General features: G+C 51.2%; 1 protein-coding gene across 3 annotated transcripts; it reads right to left on the bottom strand.

Moving 5' to 3' along the window:
- Positions 1-9,852: 9,852 nt before the first annotated feature.
- Positions 9,853-23,781, bottom strand: MFNG (MFNG O-fucosylpeptide 3-beta-N-acetylglucosaminyltransferase). Of its 3 annotated transcripts, none has more exons than XM_069002861.1 (8): positions 22,453-23,781; positions 17,839-17,887; positions 17,223-17,325; positions 16,982-17,135; positions 15,850-15,935; positions 14,391-14,556; positions 13,796-13,881; positions 9,853-12,955 (listed from the first exon to the last, which is right to left on the bottom strand). In XM_069002861.1, exons 1-8 carry the CDS (start codon positions 22,789-22,791, stop codon positions 12,886-12,888), a joined length of 1,053 nt encoding a protein of 350 aa, XP_068858962.1. In that variant the 5' UTR covers positions 22,792-23,781; the 3' UTR covers positions 9,853-12,885. The 3 variants fall into 3 exon arrangements, with proteins under 3 accessions (XP_068858962.1, XP_068858963.1, XP_068858964.1); XM_069002862.1 differs by having other exon boundaries at positions 9,853-12,952; XM_069002863.1 differs by having other exon boundaries at positions 9,853-12,952; positions 13,866-13,881.
- Positions 23,782-24,509: the final 728 nt, after the last annotated feature.

Genomic DNA, 24,509 nt, shown 5'->3' with positions numbered 1-24,509 from the left:
TCCAGGTGATGAGGAGGCAGGAGAGGGCTCACCGCAGTGATCCTCTTCCTGAGAGGTTTGCCAGCAAGTCTCCTGAAAGGTTTTGCTGCACTGCGGCCTGTGCAAAACACTTCTCCAGAAGAATCTGCTGCCAGGCACCTCTCACAAGGGAATCTCAACCCATCAGGGCTCCTCTCCATGGCCATGGCCCCCCTGTACCATGAGCAGCAGTGCTGAAATGGCTCCTGCCTTCTCCATTCAGGGCAATGCTCTCATTTGCCAAAGGACTAGCCTTGACCATTTCCCACCTGCGAGTCAGTCCTGCTGACACTGTCTGCAAGGTGAGGATGGCTGGGGTGTGCCCAGAGCTGGTCTATCACAGCGACAGGGACATCACCAGGACAGACAGCTGGGAAAGGAAGGGGACTGAAGGCTCCTACTATTGAGCCTGAGGGTCCAAGGAGTGAAAGGCAGCTGCCCTGTGCCAGAGCCATGCTGCACCCTCTGCGTCGGTGGGGAAAACCCTGGGCTGTGTGTGCTGTACCTCCCATCCGTGTCTGTGTCCGAGTGAGCTGATGGAGACAGACATGGGAGATTCCTAAGACACCTCTCCCTTGCGTCCTCCGCACCCATTTTCTCCTTCCCCCTCCCGCAGTGATGAGAACATGGCTTGCAAGGCTGCTGCACTTCATCATCATCATCGCCTCCTTCAATCAGGGCAAAGCCCCAAAGGGCTGTAGGGCTTTGGGGGCGGCCCCGTTCCTCATCTGAGGGCTCTGTCTGGTGGGTGAGCGATGGTATCGGAGTGCCCTCTGCTGGCCCCATTTCCGGACTCTTTGGCCTGTCCAAGCCTCCCAGTAGCCCTGGAAAGCTGGGTCTCGGCTTGCCCCCACCATGCCCCGGCACCCCTGCCATGGTGGGCACCACTCCAGCAGCCACACGAGCCAGCCCCTGGGCAACACAGAGCGCTGCCAGTGCTGGGCCACAGCCCCGGAGGAGCCAGCATGGTGGGGAAGCAGGGACAGAAATGATTGTAAGCCAGAGATCACTCTCCTGCTTACCAGGTGCTGTGGCGGAGATGTGGCAGAGACTCCCAGTGGCATTTGGGATATGTGCCCCATTCCGTGGGAGGAAAACTCCATCCCCTCCTCCTTAGCCCTAAGAGGCAAGAAAATGAGAGTTGTGGTGAAAGGGGCAGAGGAGGAGCACTCTCTCTCCCTTTAGGCTTGGTGCCATTCAAATGGTTGACCCTGTGAATGAGTCTCCACAGAGCTGGGGCAAAACATCCTGACCATTTACCTGTTCCAGGTGGTTGGGCGCTTCCGTCACACTGGGATGCGCACGCATCTTATTCTCTTATTCTTTATGCCAAATTTTCCTGCAGAGACAACTCCTAGTGTTTCGACTATCCCAATCTTCGACGGTGAAACTGGCAAGGAAAACTGGAATCGTTCTGCCTGCACCCGGGACACCTAGGTTCAGACCCGCCTGTGGATTCCTGAGTTATGCTAAGAAAGCTTCCAAGACTGTGTGCACAGAGTGGGGGTCTGAAGTCCCTGTGGGTCAATGCTGGTCTACACCAGCAGAAAACCTGACATGCTGTCTCTGGGCTCTGGAACTACAGAGGTGACCTTCAGTTGCTCTCAGGAGTGGGGAAAAGGAGAGAGCGAGGTGACAATCCAAGGAGCTCAGATCCCTCTCTGGAGCTGGTCACTTGGTGCTTCGGCATGTAAGCCACGTAAGCAGGGATCGCACTGACCTGACAGATAAGAGGTGAGCTAATTAGCAGTGCTCTTCTCAGGCTCCTTCCAAGCTCAGGTGCTGCAGAAATGCTGAATACCAGCTCTAGCTACTATTCAGGGCAATTGTTAGCTGGAAAGAGGTGATGGAGACTGGTTATCCAGGGAGATGACTTGAGTTTGGGTCTGAGCATGGTGTGACGAGGTCCTCTGAGGGAGAGATGCAGCGAGGTGCTGAACATGCCAGTACGAGTGGGCCTGACAGAGCAGAGAGGAGTCCCAGAGGAGCCCTGGAGGAGAATCCCTGAGGAGAAACTTCCTCCCACATGTCATGGGTAGGCAGCTGAGCCCTGCAAGAACTTCCATCAGGAGCTGCCCTTTATAAATATTACAAAACAGTGACTGAAAAAAAAAATCATATGCAGTGGAAGGAGGGTTTTTTAAAAGAGGATAAAAGGTGTCCTGCAGCCTCATCAAGTGGAACAGTGCTGTGCCCTGCACTGGAAGAAAACACTGAAATTGCTTAGATATGCAGCACATCAAAAGCCTTCATCACAGGACTCACATGCAGCATTGCCACCCTCACTAGGACTGTTCGTGGTCTCAAAATGCCCCGCATGGCAGCTCTCTGCCAGGGAGGGAGCTGTGAGTGGAGGCCACTCTTTCCTGGCCTCCATTAGAGTAATGTGAAAAATAAGCTGACAGCTTCCAAGGTGAGGTAAAAACTTCCCTTTCCCTCAGCTTTTCATTAAGCACTGCTGGAACCATTGCCCTCTCTCCCTGTCTGATAGTCATCTAAATGTCAAGCCACAGACAATGAGGAGCCAACCTCTGCTCCTATTAACCCAAAGTGCTGGAAGAATTGCAGGGCAGAAAAACTACTTTTCCTGGTATAAATGTAAATGTCACTTTACAGAGGACAACTACAGTTTGACAGAAAATCCATCGCCTCTTCCAAACACTTTGTGAGCTCTTTTGGGTGCCATGCCGTGGCTTGTTAAGCAAGCAAGGTGGAACACAACTGCTATTTTTCCAGACCCATCTACTCAATCTCCATCTGCAGTCCATTTATCTGTCACTGGATGGGCCTGTCACTGCCATAAGGGCTCCCGTTTTAAAAAAGCACCAAAAAAAAGTGAAAGGCAGCCAAGACCTCCTTCCTTTCTCCACACCAGACAAATTCAGATCCCTAAGATGTTGGCATGGATCCCATTCTCCATGGTCCCCTGGATAAATCCCAACCAAAGTGGTGTCAGGCTGGGAGTTCCCTGGGCTCCTCTAAATGAAAATGATTTTCTGCAACTGAAATTGAGATCCCATTATCCCAAACTGGATCATGTCCAAGTAGCACAGAAGCCTTCAGCCTGTTTTCTCACCGGCTAGGTACCAGCTCCTCCCAAGTAAGTCAATACACTTCACTGGTGTCCTGCAGCCGTGGTGGGGAACAGGGACACCTCAGGGTGTGGAAAGTTCCCAGGGGGAAGATGCCTGTGATGATTCCTGTGCCATCAAAACCGGACTATCGGGAGAAGAGCTGAGAGACAGAAATCCACACTGAAGTCCTGGAACCAGCCCTGACTACAACTCTGTGCAAGCTTCTTTCTCTCAAGGTCTCTGTGGCCTTCTGCCCCACTCCCAGACTGGTTGTTCTCTGTTGGCGCAGACCGTATGGGAAACAAAGACCAGAATTCTTCTGAGGTTTGGGAAATGCTTTTTAGCAGAGCTCTACCCAATCCACCCATCCATTAGTCAGTGACTCCCACTGTCTGCCAGACTGCTTTAATTCCTTCTCCATGAATGCTTCCTGCCTTCACCACCCTGGAAGTTCCTCCTTAGATCAGGTGGAAGGCACGGGGCAGTGTCTGAAGTAGTTAACTCCCCTGCTGAGGATGCCAAGCTCCATCAGCCGTACCAGGGTTCCGAAAAACAAGAACACTCCAGGTATTTTGCACCTGATCTCAACATGCGGCACTCCCGGGCACAGAGGGCTCTCAGAGAAACTCACAGCATTGTGGAAATTACCACAGAGAAACAACCAGGAGAGGGAATGAAAAAAAGAGATATAAAAAGGAAATCAGAAAAATGCACACATTTGAGGGCAGGGAAAGCACAAAGAGCAATGCAGAGACGCAGAGCAGCAGAAAGTGAGCAGATGAAATGATATTCACAGAGACCTGGCTATAGGGAAAGACAACGGGAGGGAGGCACATAGAGGGGAGAGCACAGATGCAAGGAAAGAGAACACAGGGCACGGAAGGGAAGGAGGGAGTCAGAGAGGGAGAAAGGGAGGGATCTGGAGGGATTGCCTGATGTCAAATCTGATAGAAAAGAGGATTTATCTGCAAAAATAACCCAGATCTAAGCCACAGCTTCAGAGCAGCTGCGTACACAGCCACAGCACTATTTGCTCTTAAGTAAGAGCAAAAATGAGCTGGTGCAGGTTGCGAGGAAAAGCCGGGTCGTGCCACACCAGGAGACTGCCCATCCCAGGCTGCCCATCAGTCTGGACCAAGACAAGGGAAGGCAAGGCAAGGGAAAGAAAGAAAGAAAGGCAGGGCAAGGGCGAGCAGGGGCGGCGGGTCCGTCCCTGTCCAGGGTGCTGACCAGAGCCCGCACCCCCCGACCCGGCCCGCTCTCGCCTCCTGCCCCTTCCCGTCCCAGAGGGCAGGGGCCGCTCTAGGGAGTGCAGGCAGACAAAAGCAGGGTGCTTCCCGGAGCGAGCTGAGCAGCGAGGAAAGAAACACACAGTCAGCTACAAATAAAAGATATTTTCCCCATTCCTCTCTCCTGCCAGTAGTTCCAGCAGCGGGGCTGGGCTTTCTCAGGGCAGGACTGGATGACCAGCAGTAAAGTATATGCTCAGGGCTGGGGAAGTGAATGAGCATAAGGCACCTCTGGAGCTGCATTTCGGACCCGTATGGATAGGTCATTGTATGGATTGGACATCCTCTCCGTGAAGGACAGCCCTCACTCCTCATTGGGCTGGCCTGTGTTGCCCTGGATGCATCTGGGTGCCCTCTGTCCCTATTGCTGCTGTATCCCAGGCTGTCAGAGATTGAGGTGGGAGGATGAACTCACAGCTATCCCACCTGCACCTGATCTGTCCAGATTACATGACCAGGAATTGGCAGTCACACAAGTGCTGTGTGTGTTGGGCCACGTTTGCCACCAGGGAGCTTTTGGTGAGGAGGTTTCACTCCATGGCCTTGATGCTTACAAAAGGCTTAGTCTGAAAAGAGGTCTTAAAACCGCAGTCCACCCACAGGTGGACAGCTGCTCTGCCCACACAGCAGTTTGAGCTGCGACTGTGGACTGCCAAGTCATTTCGAAAGATGAAAGGGCTGGAATGGAGCTCGGCCTCCTCTGCCCTCAGCTCCAGGATGCGTCTCTGCCTCTTCCCAAACACATCCTGGCCTCACCAGGCCATTTTTGTTCCAGAGAATTGCAGATCAGCTGCCTCACAGAGGAGAAAGCAGTGCCCAGGACCCTGACAGAGCTGCTCAATGGGCATCTACAAATGGTGTTGGCACAGAGTTGCAGAACAAACCTGTCTTTTCACGATCAACCCGATAGCAGTGCCTCGCTACCAGCAACCAGGTTTTCAATTCTAGCACCGGTAGTCTGGACCAGAACAATGTGTTTTAAGAGCCAGCTGGACAAGCATCTGACAGAAGGGGTAAAAGGTGGCTGGCCCTGCTGCAGGGTTAGATAACCTCCTGATAGCTCGGCACCTCGCTCACTCTCTGTGATTCTGTGACCAAGTCAGAGTGCACACTTTCCAGTCACACAGATTGTTGTGCTACCAGATTAGTAACAACACAAACACTTCCTTCCAACACTGAAATCTTACTTATACTTCACATGTAGCAGGAACTTGACATGGCATGAACATGATTCGTGCCATGTCCATGTAACAGCAACCATGTTACATGTCCATGTAACATGACTCTATAAGCACCTTTCCCAGGTCACCATAAGAGGCAAAATGACCTCCAGGGATGCAGATGCAGGGCATCATCTGGCTCCCAACTCTCCTGTGAACCGAGCAAATCAGGGAGCTTTTAATCAACTGGGCCCACATTACATGAGGATGTGCTGCCTGTCAGCAAGCCAGCCCTGTATTTTGGGGCGACTGAAGCCAGGAAAATAAACCAGGAAGAATCAGAACAGAACAGCACAGTCCCAGGTCAGCCAGGATTAATTACCTGCCTTGTGGCATCTCCCCCAGCCCTGCTCTCCTCAGCTGTCCAGTGCCCAGTAGCTCACTGGCTGAGTAGCCATCTCTCTCCAGTGGGCCAGTGCCACATGTTTAAGTTGGAACATTATTCTTCAGTTCTGGGAAATTGGATTAAGGGTCAGACAATACTGACTGTTATTTACCTTTGATTAAAACCAGCCCTCCTCCCTCCTGGGCCAGAGAGACCAATGTTGCTGTTATTTACTCTGCTGCCAAACCTGGAGTTCAATCCCTGCCCTGCGGCACTCAATAAAAGCCAGCGCAGAGGTGGGGGTGTGCAGCAGGCAGGGCTGAGTGGGTGGGAGCGATTACCCAGGCCACCATGTCCAGTTTGTTTCTTCTGCTGTCAGACTCTGCCTTAGCAAGGACAGGGGTGCTCCAAGTGCCTGCCTCTGTGGCTCACGGGGCTGATAGGAATCCAGCCCTGTTTGCCTCCATGCCTGTCTCTGGTCCTCTCTCCTCAACAAATCTCCACTTCCACACAGCTCCCCTTTTTATGTCCTTCTTTCTCTCTCTTCCCTCAGCCTCCACCTTCACCTTCAGCCTCCCCTCCCTGCTTCCCCTTTCTGCCTTTTCTTCTCTTCTGCTCCCACTCCTTCCCACCCTCTTCCCCCCAATCCCTTTCTCATTCCTCTCATTCTCCTCCTTCCCTCTCCCCCACTCTCCAAGCCGCTATTCCAGGACAATAGAGCAGATGGCAGGCTGTTTGTTTTATATGTCCCTTTGGAAAATCAGCTCAGCTGTTGAATCTGCGACTTTTGCTAAAAACAGACACCGTCCAATACAGCTGAATGCCAGGGAGAAAGGAGAGGGGGTGGGGGGGGCCTGCTCTCCCTACCAGCTGCACCAAGACCCTGTCTGTCTGCACCCCACACCATGCCTTTGGGAAACAAGCCTGTCAGAGAGCTGAGAGGAGCTTCTCCCCTGCAGAAAAAACACCATGGCAAGCAGAGAGAGCTTCTAGAGTCAGCCTCACTCCAGCCCAAGCTGACGGTGATGTGGGAAAGGTGGGGCAGTGTGGAAGGGGCAGACTCTTGTCAGCACATCCATCCTGCTCATTGCCCCAGCCTGCTGCTTCTGCGAGCTGAGTTAGATGGGAGCTGAGTTAGATGGGGTATGCTCAGGCAGCAGATGTAGCACAGAGTAGGAGCTGACGCTCTTTGCCAGCCCCATGTCTCCTCCTACGCTACTTGGGGGTGCCACGAGTGAGAAACCACCACCAGCAACGAGTGTGTGGGGAGGGGAAGACAGTCCTTGCCTTTTTCCTTCTGGCTTTCCCCTCTTTTTTGTGAACCCCTAAGCTCCAAGGTACTGGTCATCAGGCCACCATTTGCCAGCACAGCCATGAAGACGATGTAGATTTTTTTCTGGTTCTTTCTCTTATCCAAACCACTGGCTTCATCATTCACCTCTCCTTTCACATCTGCTTATATCACACATCTTTCAGATCTTCATGGTATTTCTGGTGGAAACTCTGCTCCTGAACTCTGCCCCTCCCTGGCCCAAAGACCATCTTCTTCTCCCTGCTTAGACATGACAATACTGTCTCACTGATCCTGTAAGCCCTCCCCTCCTTCCCCACCCTGTCTCTGCTTGTAAGTAATTCACAGTAGGCACCCTGTCCAGCAAGAAGCACAGGCTTGCCTTGGCTCAGAACCAGGGCTGCTGGATTCTCTGCCAGTGCAATTGCTGGATATTCCATGGCATATCCTCCGTCTGATACAGCATGGCCAAAGGCACCAGCTGCAGATTCTCTCTGTGCCCCACTTCTGGGGGTGGGATGGGGAGAGCAGGGTTTCAGAATAGCAGCATCTCTCCCCATCCAAATGCCCTGTTTCATTGCACTTCTTTTTCCTACACTGCTAAAATCAACACTGTCTTGTTTTCAAGCAGTGGCAGAAGGGCCAGAGCCAGCAAATCCTGTTTAATTTGTTCCCAAAGTTCACTATGGATCAGATGCCGCTCCCAACAAAACCAAGAGAGGCTTAACCAAGGCACAGTCAGCTGTAAAATCAGAAGAGGCTCCTTAGCCTGGAAGACAATTTAAACACAAGACATAGGCAAGGAGCCCATTCTTGGGGTTTGTAATTAATCACTTACAGTTCAAACAGGGAGAGGGATAAGTTCCCAGCTTTCTTGGAGTCCAAGCTGGATCCAACAGGAAGGGAAAAAAATCTCAGGCTGTCAAGGAACAGCCATAAAGAGGCAATGCCATCTGAGCAACAAGAGCTCAGTTCTGCACTCCTTTAATTTCCCAGGTATTTAGGCAGAGAGTCTACAGGAAAAATTCCTGCATCAGCTGGTGAGAACAGGGACAGTTACTTGAACATCTACAATGCTGCTCTTCTTCCTGGCCTTGCTTATGTCTATGGCAACACTTGCATCCTCTTCAGTGGAGCCACATGATGAGCATTATTTGGCACAGGAGAAAGTTCCAGTTAGTCTGAGATTCCATCTCTGGCACCAACTGCTAGCAGGTTCCTCGAGGAAGAACATAAGGATGGTTCATGCCTCCCTGTGACCATCCACTTACTGAATGGAGTAATCACCCACCCTCCTTCAGCTTTGCATCTGTCCCAGAAGTGTGCAGAGCCAGCTGTCAAGTCAGGTTTTTCAGAGATTGAAGACAAAAGAAATTTAACAAATTAATCAAAAGAGCTGCTGATCCCACTCTGGACTGTCTGAAAAGCCTGCATTGTAAACCAGGACAGAAGAAGTATCAATTAAGAAGCTAAATCTGTTGTAAGCAAGTGACTGTAACACTGATGAAAAGACACTCACTTATCTGGAGTGTTATTTTAAAAAGAAGAGGTTCAGGGCCAACCAAACTGATCTCACCTCTTCCAAGGTGAACTCTGTCTCACAGGCTGCCATCCTCAGTGGCACTGGTGAGCTGCAGTTGCCCTGATCACAAAAAAACCATCCAGAGCTGGGGGGGCAGGCAACACCCCCTTTCCTGCTCTGGCTGGGCAGCCCCCAAACAGCACTTTCAATGCACTGCTAAAATTCCCATGCTCCTCCAAGGCCTCGCTTGGTGGTTTCTTTCCTTCCAATCTCCTCTCTTTTTGTTCCTATCTCTCATCTTTTGACTCCTGTCTAATAAACTGCTCGCCTTTTGAAGGCTGCTTCTTAAGCAAGAAGCCTGGGGAGAGAGCTGAAGGCTGCAATCTGGGTACACGTTGGGTAAATCCCACAGTGGCTCAGGAATCTGTTTTTCTTCGGCAGCAGAGCTGTTAAGAGGAGTTGGCACCAGAGACAGCACCATTGTCTGGTGTTGCTATTCTTCTCTCTCCCCTTCAAGTCTTTAGCAACAACTGCAGTTTCCCACCTATTTCAGCTAACTTCTCTTTCCCCCTAAAGAAAGGATAGTTATTAGCATTTTTTTTGCACTGTCAAATAGGGCTTTTCTCATAAAAATTCTTCACGCTAAGGGGAAAGTGAAGAAAAGATATTGTTAACATGAAAGCTTTACTTAATATTTTACATTTCAAATACTGTAACTGCCTTTTTTTCCCCCCTCCTTCTCTCTTTTCTGAATTTTCAGGATACAGTTTAAACATCATTAATAATGTTGGTTGCTATGGTGTTGGGCAGGCAGGGGTGTCTACACTTGAAACCTTGAACTACACTTAATGTTGTACAACAGCAGGGTCATGCCAACACCCTTGACTTTGACCCCACTTTTCCCAGTAAAATAAAAAGACCATGTCTCCATTCCTTTTTGTTCTTGGGAGAGGGTTTTTTTCCCTGCAATGAGAAAAGGAAGTGAGAGATAGAGAAAGGTAGAGATATAAAAAAAAAAAAAAGAAGAAAATACAAATTTAATAAACCCAGCGGAACCTTTCCAAAATCTTTGTTACATCAAGAGAAAGAGAATAAAAAACGACAACCCCCTGAAAAGTTTCACATGAGATTGTTTCTCATTTTCCCAAGCAGCTAAACATTTTAATAAACTAGGAAAATGAGACTGTAAAACCACAACATCTGACAGCAAGCCCCAGGGGCAGGAACCATTCCTGAAACTAATTTTAACTCATGTTTTAACGTTGATCAGATTTCATGTGGTGAATGTCCCATTAAGCTGTCTCTCTGTTCTTAGAGAAAACCTGGTTTCTTTTGTCGACTCAGAAGCTATTTTCTTTCCAGCGTATTGTCGTCACAGGCATAGCAGGACTTTTCTGTCATTCATTTCTCTACAGCCCAAGAGATGCCCTGCCCCAGACATCTTCTCATCTGTTCTGTTTCCTTATGAGACAAGACATTTTCCATAAAAGTGGCACTTAACTGCTCCAGCAACGAAGCCCAGTCTTAAACGGGTCCCCATGCAGCCACTCAAGGACTCAACCCATTAAACATCTGATCTTCAGCCATGCAAAAGGCACCAAGTCAATTCAGACCAGCTGAGGCCAGGATCCAAAGCGAGCTTTCAGTGTCTCTGCTTTGCTTTTACCTCAGGGAAGTGAAGCTGCTGTACCAGTTTCCTCAAACGAATCACATTTTGCTCTGATTGTCACCAGGACATCTACAGACAAGACCAACTTTTTAACTCAAAGTCTCTATTAACATCAGCTGAAAGTTTGAATGGGGAAAACTGATACATCCAAGAAGTGTAGGTTTCTCTTGAAGACTCATTTCTTCCCACAAAAGTGTATTCCATCTCCTGGCTGAGTTCAAATTCAACCACTTGTTCTGTGGGGCAGGACTTCTTGGTGCTGCATCTCTCTTCCAATAGCTGTGTGTCTGTTTTGTGGATTCTTGGTTGGCACAGCCGTGTGAGCCAAGGGCTTTGCACAACTCAAGGAATGGTCACTGGCATCAGCTCGCTCCTCTGCCTGCTCAGGATGAGCTTCTAGTTCAAAGGCCTGTTGTGCAACAGAAGGAAGCAAGGCTGTGTGCTGCTACACAAGCTGACTAAATGCCAGTAGCAACAACCAGGTTGGAAAACACAGAATCACAGAATAACAAAGTTGGAAAAGGCCTCCAGGATCATCGAGTCCCAACCCATGTCCTAACACCTCAACTAGACTATGGCACCAAGTGCCATGCCCAGTCTTCTTTTAAACACATCCAGAGATGGTGACTCTACTACCTCCCTGGGTAGACCACTCCAGTACTTGATTATTCTTTCTGTAAAAAACTGTTTCTTAATATCCAACCTATACTTTCCTTGACACAGCTTGACACAGTGTCCTCTTGTTCTGTCAGTTGCTGCCTGGTGGAAGAGACCAACCCCCCCCTGTCTACAAGCTCCTTTCAGCTCTACAGGCTCCTGCCTTCTGTTTTTCCAGGAATTAAAGTGCTCGTTCCTTTCTAGATCCCCCTTTGCAGAGGTGGAAGGTCTTTCTGATGCCTTTCCTTTAAACCTCGTGTGCTCTGTGTAGGGGATGCTGGTGCTCAGGGGGTGGAAGGAGGTGACAGAGTGGCCAGCTCTCAAAACAGCAAAGCCACAGTGACAGTCGCCTTTGGCTCTTCCAGCCCACCAGCAGCAGGCTTAGTCACATCAGCAGCATCAAAGCTGAGCAGCTCCTTAGAGAAAGGGCATTTGTCCTTTCATCTGGAGATTACAGGATCTCTCACAGATCCCAGCAGTCTGTTTTGAAATGCTCTTTAAAGAGAAATACCTGTTTGTGGTACCACCTGCCATTTAAAACAGCCCCTTTGCCTTCCAACTTTCCCTGCAACACTCTCCCCCAGCTATTTAACCATGTGTACAAGGACAAAATTATGACAAAGTTCCTTCCCCAGCAAGGACCGTTGCCCAGCTTTCACACTGGGCCCTGTATTAAGAAAAGGACCCTTCACAAACATGCCAGAAAGCTTGTAACCTATTTGGGCCCACTCCTTCCCCCTGCTGCACACAGCAGGGACAACAGGGAGGCAGAAAGCGGCTATTAGCATCTGGAGGAAAGACCCACAGAGATAAAAAGCTCTTTGCCTTGCTCTTGCCGTTCCTTCATGACTTAATTTTTTCGGCTGGGGACAGAAAAGATTATAAAGCTGTAACCTCTAATCCGCTCCTGAGCACTCCTTCTCCATCTCTTCCTTTCTCCTCTCTTTCAGCCAGTTCTAATCCTTTATGTCTCTTCTCACAGATAGGAGTTGGAGTCTAATCTCGGGCGACAGGTTGGTAATTAGAGCAAGAGATTATCCTGACCCCACATCAAGAAGGTAAAAGGAGGGGAATAAAGCAGCACCATACAAGATCAAACCTTCAACATTCAGTGAGGGAACCAATCCCGTCTCGCTCAGTTTCCTCCTGGCTCCCTTACCACACACCCTCTTTTGTCCCAGCAGAGCAGGGGATTCCTGATTCTTTGTACTTCCAGCCCATCTCCCCTCCATTGAGCAAGGACTATGCTTTTCCAAGATTCATTCAGCACAAAAGTGGTCACATTTTCCACTTCTATAGACTTTGATTATGCAGAGACTCAGCAGGTCTGTGGCTGCAAAGTGTGGGCAGTAGGGAAAGTGCAGATATAGAGGAAGAGGCCCTGCTCAGAGAGTCTGGAGCCACAACATGCTGCCAGCCACCCTCAGTTGGGCACTGGGTATACACACCCAGGGCCCTTCTAGTCCAGCAAGATGCAGCCAGGGCACAGAGCAGCAGCAGCAAGTCCTCATCTCTACCAAGATGCCCAGCAGTCACTATCCAATCCTTGATCTGCCCAGAAGGCATACTGCTCCCATCCCTTGCATATATCCCAGCACAGATGAGAAGCTCATTCATGTGTCCAGCCCATCTTATCCATCTTTGGATCAGACCTTGTCTCGTCCTGTGTCACCAGTATTGAGCGAGGACCAAGAAAGCCATCACAGAGCCCCAAGACCACCACAGAAAAGGTGAAACTGGGAGCACCAAGCTTCTTCAGTGTTCCACTCCCTAGAGGGGAACAGGTGTCACCAGGATTCACTGTAGCTGAGGCTCAGGCATCACCAGCCAACAGCCTGCCGGCACCAGGAGGTGTTGGGATAGAGGTGGCAGTGGAGTGATCGAAACCTGCTGGGGAGAAAGCAAAGTAAGGTCAGAGGACAGTTTTTACACCAGCACACAGCTGGAAGATGGAGGACCTCTCCCTCATGCCCCATTCCACATCAGGCACCTGCCCTGCACCACAGAGCTCAGGACTGGTTGTTCACCCCAAGATGTCTTTTCTCAGCAAAGCCTCCTTCTGGTACCCAAATCCAGCTCCAGCCCATGGAGCCAAAGCCCACAGCTCACCCTGATCACAGGCAGGGAGATGGGCACTGCACCAGCCCCTGCTACGTGGTTCTGCTGATGCTCTTTTCATCACCCAGCTGCTTCCCACCCCTGCTATCTCCAGCCAGGATCTTCCTACTCACACTCTGCAAATAACAACTTTAGGTTTGTTCACTCAAAGAGGAGAAGGTAAATCAAAGAACAGTTTTGTTTGCAGTCAGTCTGAAGTGAACCTTTTTCTTTTTTCCCTTCAGTTTTCTCAGCAAAGCATGAAAGGAAAAAGCAAGCAGAATTTCCTTTCCTGAGTTTAAAAGAACATTTCTGCTCCTGTCCCTGAGGTAAAAGGTTAGCTTGTTCAGCCTCAAAATGGGAAATAAACAGCAATACTTTTGGCTTAGGAATTGTCCAAATAAAATGTTTTGAACACTTCGTTTCCTCCCACTCACCCAAAAAGGTCTGCAAAGTTTATAAGCGTTCACAATCAGCTTAATGCTGGGGTGCCCCTCACCCCATAAGCCACGTGACTGTAAGGTTTCTGTCCCTCTCTCTTGCCCTCCTGCACCCCGCTGGGCTGCCTCTCCCTCCCAGCCTGTTGTCTGAGGGCTCACACAGCAGCAACACCCAGAGCATCATGCCCCATACCTTGAGGGGTCCTCCTGGGGAGAGAAGGGGCCGCTGAGCTCAATGACATTAAGTTTGTTCTCAAACATACCATAGCTGAGGGTGACCTACAAAGCAGTGGTGAGAAAGGAGCACAGAGGGTGAGGTGAGTTCAGGAGCAAGGAATTTGCTGTAGGTGACAGAAACTCCCGTTCTAGTCCTTTCTTTGCTGGCTTAGCCTCTGCCTTCCCCATCTCTCCTGTCTTCCTTCCCATGATGATCCACCCTACTAGTCCTTTGCCAGGCAGACACAGTGCCATGTCAAAGGCCCTTTCCCAATCAATCATCATTTCTGCTTGTCCTTGTGCCACATTCTCCCAGGGATGCCCTCAATCCTCCCGTCACTCCCCATACATGTGCTCCCCACCATTGATCCCAGGGCACTGTCACTGGCAGCTGTGCTGCAGGCAACATCTGCTCCTTATTTCAAAGAAGCAGTTGTCAGGAAAGCCTCCCCAGACGAGCAGATGATTGATCCAATGTACATCAGCGCCATCAGTGGAACCATGTGCCTGTAAGCTCCCCTCCACTTCTCCTTCCTCACACACCTCCCTCTTGCTTCCTTTCCCCTCCTCACCTGCTGCATGAGCTGAGAGCTGGGGATGAGCTGCAGGTTCTCCAGGTGGGAGTGGAAGAGTGCGTTGGGAATCAGCTGCCCACCGACTTTGCACTCGATGATGTAACCCACGGTGCAGTCATCCGGCAGGCGGATGAGCTCAGAAGTGCTCAGGAAGTTCCTGCCACTGGAAGAGAGTAGGGCTGCATGGGTTAGGAAGAGGGTAGGGGCAGATGTAGGCATCCATTTGGGCAGGAGATTACTGAAAACCAGAGTAAATCCTGTAACCAGGCAAGAAATCCCTGAGTTCCAACTGCAAAGATTCAGGAACGTGTTTGATCTTTCACCATTCCCAGCCATGCTGCCCCACAAATTGTCAGGTGCTGCCCCAATACATGCTCAGGTCCTTGGTAAGCTGATGCAGAGAGTTGACAGACTTCCCTGAGTCGTTTCCCCACCTGTTTGGGGAAGTGCACTGAGCCCCTGGGGGCGTCAGACAAGCCACCACAAGAGAATCAGTGGGACCACATGGCCAGGTCCAGGGGGAAGAAAAAACAGGACATGCAGCTTGGATAAGCTATCCATGCAATGTAACACCACATACTTGGCCACTTTTTGATGACAGGCTAAACCCAATTTCTGTATTGGCAGTAGTTACACAGTGTGAAGCATTGTCTACTAAAACAACCCCCAGCCAGTTCAAATGTGTTTTAAGCAGTTCAAAACAATAGTGGCAGACTTTAGGCCAGGTCAGGCATTCTCTATTGGTGCCACTTGCATTTTACCCTAGATCACAGATCATCCTCCTGACTGAGCCTACCATAACATACATCTCACGGGCTTTGGCTAAAGCAGCCACCTGGTGTGGATCAGATCTGTCCTTCTGGGTATGCTCAGATCTGGTTAAGGCTGGCACAGCCAGTGACTACCAGTGTACAAGCATTCAGCCTGTAGTATAATCCAGGGTATCATGGAATACATCATCTTGTTGTAGGCCAGGCTAACACAAGACCATGCATCAAGCAGAGGAAATGACAGTGGGCACCCTGAGAAGCCAAAGACTGTTTGGGGTGAGAGAACAGAAAACTGGCTCAGGAGGAGAGTAGAGAAAGTTGGAAAGAGGCAGGTGAAGGGGAGATGAGATAGACAGATAGGGAAATCACTTAGGAAAAGAATCAGAGGAAGCTAAAAGGGATGGGAAGGAGCATGGGGAGTAACCAAGAGCTTTAAGGAGACAGGGTGAGAGGAGTACATCATCCTATGACCATGCTTGCTGATGTGCCTGATCTGGCCAGTTTTCCATCAGTTAGCAGGCCCACCCACTACATCCTTCCTCCAGTCCCACACCTTGCAGACATGCAGCATGTGGCACTCTGCCCCTCTGCAAACACCACATGCACAAATCCAGGTCTGACACTGCCAGGAATTAATGTGCAGCCATGTTGCTCATCCCCAAAGGCTCCCCTGCTCCCCAGCTCACCTGGCCCAGGGCACCATCTTCCTTGCCAGCGTGCGGCTGATGCAGAACCCAGCCCCTCCCGTGGCAAACCAGAAGCGCACAGATTTCTGGAGAGAAACACCAGAGAAAATCAGTGGCAGAGGCTCAGACAATACCATTCTCCCAGAGATGGGAATGCTGGAAACCTGGCTTTGATGTCAGGACAAACACAGCCCTATCGTCACCCCAGCCCCCTGACTGCTGCCCAGAAGATGGACTTGCCAGCAGTACAGCATCAATTTTCACCTCCTCATAACCGGAATGGCCAGCTCCTCCTGCTGGCAGCAACAGGTGGGCTGCCTAGGGCAGGCTTGTGTCCTGTCAGACACGTACCCAAAGGCAGAGCAGCAACGTCAGACTCTGCCCCTTGGGTGATCAAATTTAGTCAACACCTACAGCCATGTTCAGACAAGACAGCAAGTGTTCAGCTGTTCCGCATTCCTGCTGGGACCTGTCTCTCCTTGCAATATTGTGCTGGTTTTGGCTGGGGTAGAGTTAACTTCCTTCCCAGGGGCTGGTATGGGGCTGTGTTTTGGATTTGTGCTGAACACGGAGCTGACAACACAGAGATGTTTTTGTTATTGCTGAGCAGGGCTTACACCAAGCCAAGGCCTTTTCTGCTTTCATACTGACCCACCGGTGAGGAGACAGGGTGCAAGGGAGGTTGTGAGGAGACACTGCCAGGACAGGTGACCCCAACTGACCAAAGGGATATTCCAGACCATATGACATCATGCTTACTATATAAAATGTGGGGAGAAGGAGGAGCAGGAGGGAACATTTGGAGTGATGGTGTTTGTCTTCCCAAGCCACCATTACACATGATGGGGCCCTGCTCCCCTGGAGGTGCCCGTACACCTGCCTGCCCGTGGGAAGCAGTGACTTAATTCCTTGTTTTACTTTGCTTGTGTGCGTGGCTTTTGCTTTCCCTGTCTTTATCTCAACCCATGAGTTTTCTACCTTTTCCCTTTCTATTCTCTCCCCACTCCCTCTGGTGGGTGAGTGAGCGAGTGGCTGCGTGGGGCTTGGCTGCTGGCTGGGGTTAAACCACAACAAGTGTGAGCCAGAGCACCAGAACAACCCACTGCCCCCACACCACCACCACAGGCTGTACCGTCTGATTGTTTGGCAGCGTTTCGGAGGCCCAGATGGGTCGGTTGAGGCTGGGTTTGCCCAGGTAAACATCCCACGTCTCCGAGTAGGAGGACAAGAGCTTCAGGAGCACCTGAGGGTTCAGGTAGTTGTCATCATCCAAGTGGCAAAACCAGCTGGGGGAGACAGGAAGACATGAGAAGCTTGCAGTAAGGAGGGTGCCTTTTGCTCTCAGGGGTCCCCCCAGGGCAGCCCTGCCTCACCTCAGGCCACTGGCCAGGAAGGCGTCGAACTCCGCAGCCATCTTGCAGGACAGGGCCAGGTGGCTGTGCTCGGCAGAGCAGTTGGTGAAGATCACGCGGCCACCTGCCAGAGGGAAAGCTCAGAGCCAGCCCACTTTGCAGTCACAGGGAGGACATTTGGGCAGGAGGGAAGAGGTTTGTTCACAGACAGTCTCCTCACAGCCCCCCAAAAGGCATCCGAGCCCATGGTGACATGGGTTCCACTCTTCCCCCTACCAGGAGATGGAATCTGGACAAAGCCGAGCAGCTTGGCCAAGACCAGGACACCTGTCATCCACACACCCACCCTGCTCACCGCCATGGGCAGTGGCTGAGGGGCTCTGTCATGGGCTGCTTCTACCCATGGATGCAGACAGCACCCCGCCCCCAGTGGGCTGCGTGCCCTGGGGTAAGCCAGATTCACCAAATCATCACCACCACAGCTTGGGGCCCTCCCACGGACACGGCAAGGGGCGTGTTTCAGTGGGCAGTGCTGGAGCAGGAGAGCCAGCCCTCACAGCAGACCCCCTCTCAAGGCCAGGGCAGTTGAGGGGCTGAAGGTGGAGTGGAAAGGTGGTGTCATAGGACAGGTCATTACCCACTCTCGTTTTCAAGGCATCATCTTCTTCATCAGTGAAGATGTAGGTCTGGGGAAACAAGGAAAAAAGGTTACTCTCAGGGATGGAGCTGGTGCTGTTCCTGGCTGCCCACTTCCTCCTCCCACAGCTGGACACACTCAACATGGTTACTTCACTCCATCCTCTGCTGCTGTACCCGCTCCCAGGCAGCAGCTGAACAGAAGGATGGCTGTGCTCCCCCTTCCTCCAGTGCACAATCCTCAGCGCCTGTGTGGCTTCATTTTCACCCCCATCCCACTGCCTAGGGAACAGGGGATCCATGACACCGAGTGAGGGGGCAAGGTAGCCCTGGATTAGGTGTCAGTGGTACAAAAATTAAAGCATTGTGGTTAAATTAAGCCTGGGTTAAAAGAACATCTGCTCGTGCGTGAAGTGTGCACAGCCCCCTGCCAGTTTCTGCCCCCTCCTCCTCCTCTTCCTCCACTCCCAGGCTTCTCTAATCCCCCTTGCTGCCATTATGTGGCACATCTCCCCCTCTTCAGAGCCAGGCGAGGATCAGGGCTGGTGGAGAAAAGCTTTCTTCAGGCAGAAAATGAGCTTTCATGGAATGAAAAAGGAGTCGCGAGCCATAAACAGTCTCCCCACCAGCTGCCCACAGGCTGGTTAAACACAGCACCTGCGCAGGCACAAAGGGAACAAGGCAGGCAGACAACAGCTCCAGAAGCCATCACTGCTCCCAAAGGCTCTGGCAAGGAGACACGAGTCTCTACATCTCCCCACACCCACCCAGCACTTGGGAGATAGAACCCTCTCTAGAGGACGTAGCAGGAGAAATGTTGTGTACATGAAAAGAAGGTAATGAAGGACCCTCAGAGACCACCTGGCTCAAGCAGAGACGGCAGGATGGTTTCATGATCTCAGACGGATGGGCCACAGCGCTGGGTGAATTACCCTCCACCAGCTGAGCTGCAGCAATGGAACACGAACACATTCCCACCCCGCCCCACCAGTGCAGTCTTTTAGTTAAAAGCACTTTCAAGGCGATCATGTGACAAGAAGCAATTAGCTAAGTCTCAGGTAAAGGAACTCCTCTGGGTCAGGGGACCATATCACAACCTTCAGGCAAGGCAGGGATTGTCAGCAGCATGGGATTTCCCTTGCCAGCATGTCAGAGTTAGAAATTTACACTATGGCAAATATTTTCATCTTAAGAAAAAAGAAAAAACAAACCTGAAACAATTGAAACTTTCTGACATTTAAAAAAAAAAAACAAAAAAAACAAGAAATATTTTTGCTGGAAATTACTTGCTTAGAGATATAAAACTAACTAGATATCACGTGCTTAACAAACATCACATTTGATTGACTTAAAATAGCAATCTGCATCTTCTCCAAATTTTCTACTTGTAAAAATATTCTGAGGTTCCCAGTTTTCTCTTGATGCAAGATGGGAAACGGGTTTTTTTTGCAGATATCCAACACGTTTCTGTGGAACCCAAGGATGGAAGTACACTGTCACCACAGGCAACACCAGACTGTCCAAAATAACTGGGAAAAGGGAACTGTGAGTGTGGGGATTAGGCAAGTCCGATTTTTCTGGCTCTTTCAAACTCTGATCTCCATGGCACACCTGTCTGTGCTCAAGAAATGCAAAAAAAGGTCACAACAGCACACACAGCCTCCATCCATGTCTCTTCATCCCTCATATGCCTGAGGGTGTGAAACCTGGAACAGCAGTTGCTGCCAGAGACGAAGCACAGAAAGTATCCCTCCATTCTGGAGTGGAGAAGATGTCTGTGTAGGAAAGGATGTCTGCTGGACAGCAGTGCAAGCAGTGATATGGAGCCCCTGTGTCAAACAGCTTTTTCTGGCAGATCTTCATGAACATCAGAGCCCATGCAATGGATAAATGCTAGACTTCAAGATCTCCTCACCCCAAACTGGGGAAATAGCCTAGCAAGAAAAAACTAGGAAAAGGGAATAAAGATGTGGAACCTGACAACCCAGGGCTGTGTTCATCTCCCAGGCTCACAGGTTATCCCTTCTCTGTGAAGACACCCTCCCCAAAATGCAAACACTTCAGCAGGGTTATAGTTGTGTCCTGCACAGAGAACAAATTCAAAATCTGTGGTGCGTTCACATCCCTGAAAATCTGAAAGCCAGTTCAGGATGGGCCATTCAAAGGTTTCATTGCTGGATGTGTGGGCTTCTAAAAGGAGGGGAAGTGCTAGAATTAGTTCACATTACCAAACAAAATGTCATTTCACACCAGAAAGCTGGACTTATCTCCATCAAAACTTCTGGGGCCAAGAGTGTAAATCACTCCCAGATTATGCCCAGACTAAACAATCATCAGAACCGACATTTCTGCTTAGAATAAGCTTTTGCTGAGGAAAAGCCTTTTGTTAAAACTACTTTCACATCAATTTCCCATGGGAAGTCTGTCATGGTTCAGTTCTCAAGAGGTAGAGCATGGTCCAGCAAAGAGTGCCCACCTCACACTTCCCCATCTCTCACCAACTGCACGTCTTCAGATTAAACAGAGAAGTTTCAGAGACAATCTCTCTTATTTTTTACCCCAACAGAGTCCAACACAGAGGATTTTTAATTTGGCTCCCATACAGTCTGTCCTTGCCATCAAAGCCACAGCTGTTCCTGCCTCCTGTTACAGTCACCTAAGCCTGATCTGGAAGGTCTGGGTTGCTTCCTCCAGGAGGAAACCATGCAGGTAATCAGCTCTGAAGCCAGGCTTGGCATCAGCAACACGGCCAGCTGCTAAAACTTCCCCCCTGGCCACTGGTGGAGAAAGACTCACTGGTTTGGTCTCCAGCCATGAGTAAGGGCAAGTGAGACAGTAAGATGATGGGTCAGCCCTAGGAGGAGGCAGCCTCTGCACATCAGGACTTCTGAGACCTGGATTTCTCCAGGACTGGCTCCTAAAGCCTGTATCTCTCTTTTTTTTTTTTTTTTTTTGCTAAGTGAGGTTTTCTATATTGTCAAATTTTCAAAACCAACCCTTTCCTGTAAACCTAAAAAAAACCCTTAAGCAGGAATAGATTAAAAATAAAAGTTTTTGACTTTCATATACATCTCTTTACCTCCCTTTCTGCTCCCACTCCCCTTTCCTCAAAGTCATTTCATAAAAAAAGCAGAAGAAAAACACAGAAAACTGAGGAGGGGGGAGGTAAATACTGAACTTGCAACAAAAATTGGTAACACTGAAAAAACTCTGTTTAAAAATTGAGTGACACTCCCACTCTACCCTTCCTTCCTATTTTCCTGCTCAGTCTGTGTAGTTTTCCCAGAGGCTGGCAGCAGCATGGAAAATTCAACACCTCTTCCCAGGTTTGGACATCACTTGCATGTCAGAGGGGATCAGACGAATCTGGGGAGCTAGTATCTAATTCCTGTCATCAGCAGAATGGCCAGGCACTGACTTGTCGAACAAAGGAGAGAAAGAAAGGTGAATTGCTCCTTTAAAACCCACTGGGAAGGCCCCACGAGCAATATCCTAATGCCAGTGCACCCATGTGGTTGGGTTTGGTTTCTCCAAGGAGTCGCTGGGCTGGAGCCGGCCGGAGAGGAGAAGTGCATCTGGAGGAGGAAGCAGGGCATCTCAGACGCTGAGAGGGACACACAGCCAGGGGAGGAAGCATGCTCAAAATAGGACACGGCTTCCTGTGCCGACCGCAGCAGACCAGACAGTTGCAGCACCACGAAGTGGAAAACCACCCTTACCCAGAAAACCCCGCATTGCTTCAGGCGCTCTCCTACCAGTACCTCCGCCCCCGTCCCCCTTCCTCGCTGGGGCCTGAATTTGCCTTCTAGGCACCCATCACACACAGGCAGAGGCAAAAAAAAAACAGCCTTCAGGGCAGCCACAGGATTTCTTCTTTCTTGAGGAACAACTCTGCGAGGGAGGGAGAAAGGCGCCGGAGCTCTGGGGAGTACTCCTGCCCACCAGCAAGCCGGTCTGCACAGCACCACTAATGTGGTGCCCCACATCAGTTCCTCTAACAGGAAGGAAACTCTCCAAACTCTGTTTTAGCAAAGGATGGAAACATCGGGCCCCCAGTTAAAAAAAAAGAAAATTAAAATCAAAAATACACCCGCATCACTTCAAGATCATGCACATGAAAGTATCTGCCCACGAAAGGAAAGGATGGATTGTGCTGATGTGCTGGGGAGTGAACAGGGCTGGCTACAGGAGGTCCTGCAGGAGCCTGCCTGCCTTGTTCTCTTGCCCACTGCACTGCATCTTTCCAGGGCAATGGGTGCCCAGGCACCGTGTAGGCATCCTGACGAAGGGCCAGGGGAGCCTATCAGCTCCAAACCCAGCAAACTCATGGCACTAGGAGGTAGAAAGCCACCATTTCATACAGACACGGGATGGGCTGTGCATTCACTCTGGTGTGGCATCTCTGCCAAGCTTTCCCATGAAGCAGCAGTGAAACATTTTGCTGGATAGCATCTCCCTTTGAATGTGGAGTGAGAACTAGAGAAAATGAGGCGAAGTCCTGAGGGGCACTACAGTGCCCAGCCTCCCCTTCCTCTGGCTTTTATCGCCTTGCCCTGACACCCCATTCCTGCCCCATTACCAACACCTTCTCTGTAGTCTGAATCCACACACTCACCTGCTCGCTGGCCTGGGATATCCACGTGTCCAGGAGCAGCTCGATCCTGCTCTGGTGAAATCTCTTGGTTGTCTTCACAGCTATGAAAATGTCCCCAAGCGTCAGGCTTCCCTCAGTCCTGTACTCCTCCGGAGGATGGAGTTTGAGGTCCTTCTGCCCCCTGCCACCGGCTCCCTCTGGGCTCCCTTCGCTCTGTTGCTCTGGCTTCTCCAACATCCTCTCTCTGACCCCTGGGTGCTGAGCGGCGTCCCGAGCCCCGCGGTGCCGCATGGAGAGGAGAGCCACACTGGCAAGGAAGACTGCAGCTCCAGAGACACCACGGATGAGCCGACGGCCCATGGCTCCCAAATCGATCCCGCCGCAGCCAGTATCCTACTGAACAAGGACAAGCTCTGCCTGTAGCTCCACGTGAAGCTGTCTGCTCTTCTCGAAGCCTCCGAAGGGGCAGGATTAGTCAAGAGCAAGGTCTGAACAGGATGTGGTCAAGGAACAGGGTGGGCAAAGACCAGGAAGCCAAAGAGTCAGCAGACGTGAAGGATCCCGGTGAAGCAGGGGGGATTTTCACAGACTACGGAGGGCTCAGTGGCCCAGCGAGGCAGGGACACATGACGGGAAAACACTCCAAGGCGACGGCACGTGGCTGGCACAGCCTGCCAGGAGGAAAGCGAGCATCCCCGCTCCCGACAGAGAGGCCGAGTGTCTCAGGCTGGGTGTTGAGGCGGCGGCCGAGGAGATCAGCGCCACGAGTGGAAAGTCTGGACCGAAGGCATCAGTTGCCCAGAAGACACCAGCCCACACATGCGAGCCAGGTGCTCCGGCAGCAGGCGAGCGGCGGCTGCAGGGACCGGGTCCAGCGTGCGGCGGGGCTGCCTCTCCACCTGCTCCCTCCCGCAGCTCTGGCTCCTGCCAGCCCCGGTCCCGCCTCCGGGCACGGGGCGGGGCGCCAGCCCGGGGGAGGAAGGATGGAGAGGGGGGAGACCTGCGTCTGACAGTGGGTTTGCCTCACCAGGGCATCCCCGGTCTGGGACGCCTCCAAGGTGACAAACGGCAGATTTGGGAGGACAAACCTGTTGCTTGACTGATTTCCCCGCTTCTCCGTGACAGTCCAGCCCGATCTCTGCAGCCCTGCTCGGCCCGGTGCTCTTGAGGGAGGAGGGGATGGTGACACTGATGTGGGCTCTGGTGAAGTTAAGGTGCGGGCTCCTATATTGTTCTTGGGAAGAACGATTTTTCCCCAGGAATTCCCTCAGCCCCAAACTTTTCCTATGGACACAGGTCTGAATTGCTGCCCCTGCCTTTTAGTCCCAGCCTGCCTCCCCACAGCAGGGTCGTGTGTTCCCTGCTGTCCCTCCCACCTCCCACCACATCCCAGAGTCTCAAGCTTCTGATACCCATCTCCCTAAACCATGACTCTGCTCCTAAAGGTCCCTTTTCCTCGGCCTCCAGCCCCGCAATCCCCACCCTCTGCCCCACCTCACATCCCCACCAGGATGTCCAAGGACATTCTGCTGCCCAGGTGGCTGCAGAACCAGTGACACCCACAGGAACAGGTACACCAGCAACCGAAAGCAGGAGGAAGGGCCTGCTGCCTCCCTTTCAGTTGTAGAATCAGAATTACTTGGGCTGGAAGGAACCTTAAAGATCATCCAGTCCTAAGCCCACTGCCATGGGCAGGGACACGTTCCACTAGAGCAGGTTGCTCAAAGCCCCATCAAACCTGGCCTTGAACACTTCTGGGGGAGCATTGGGGGGGGAGGGGTGTGCAATGTCACTGCAGAGTTTATATCCCACCCAGCTCCTTGTCCCCTGCAGCAGAGCTGAGCTCAGCAACGTGTCCCTTGTGGCTTTCATGCTGTCCAAGGTGAAGCTTCCCTTTCCCTGGGCAAGGAAAGGGGATGTCCTCTCTCTCTCTGGAAAACCTCAGAGACCTGCAGGCACAGCAGCAAAGTGGCACCTCCAGCTCCTTCCCCACCCCCCACCTTCACCACTGGTCGCCCCTGTGCCACCTTCACTTCCAGCCCTCTGGTTGCCAACAAGGGGTGGGGATATAAGAGACC

This window comes from Aphelocoma coerulescens, chromosome 1A (genome assembly GCF_041296385.1).
Source record: "Aphelocoma coerulescens isolate FSJ_1873_10779 chromosome 1A, UR_Acoe_1.0, whole genome shotgun sequence".
Lineage (NCBI taxonomy): Eukaryota > Metazoa > Chordata > Aves > Passeriformes > Corvidae > Aphelocoma > Aphelocoma coerulescens.
Note: the sequence above shows the minus strand (reverse complement) of the source record. Positions and strands in the feature narration are given on the sequence as shown.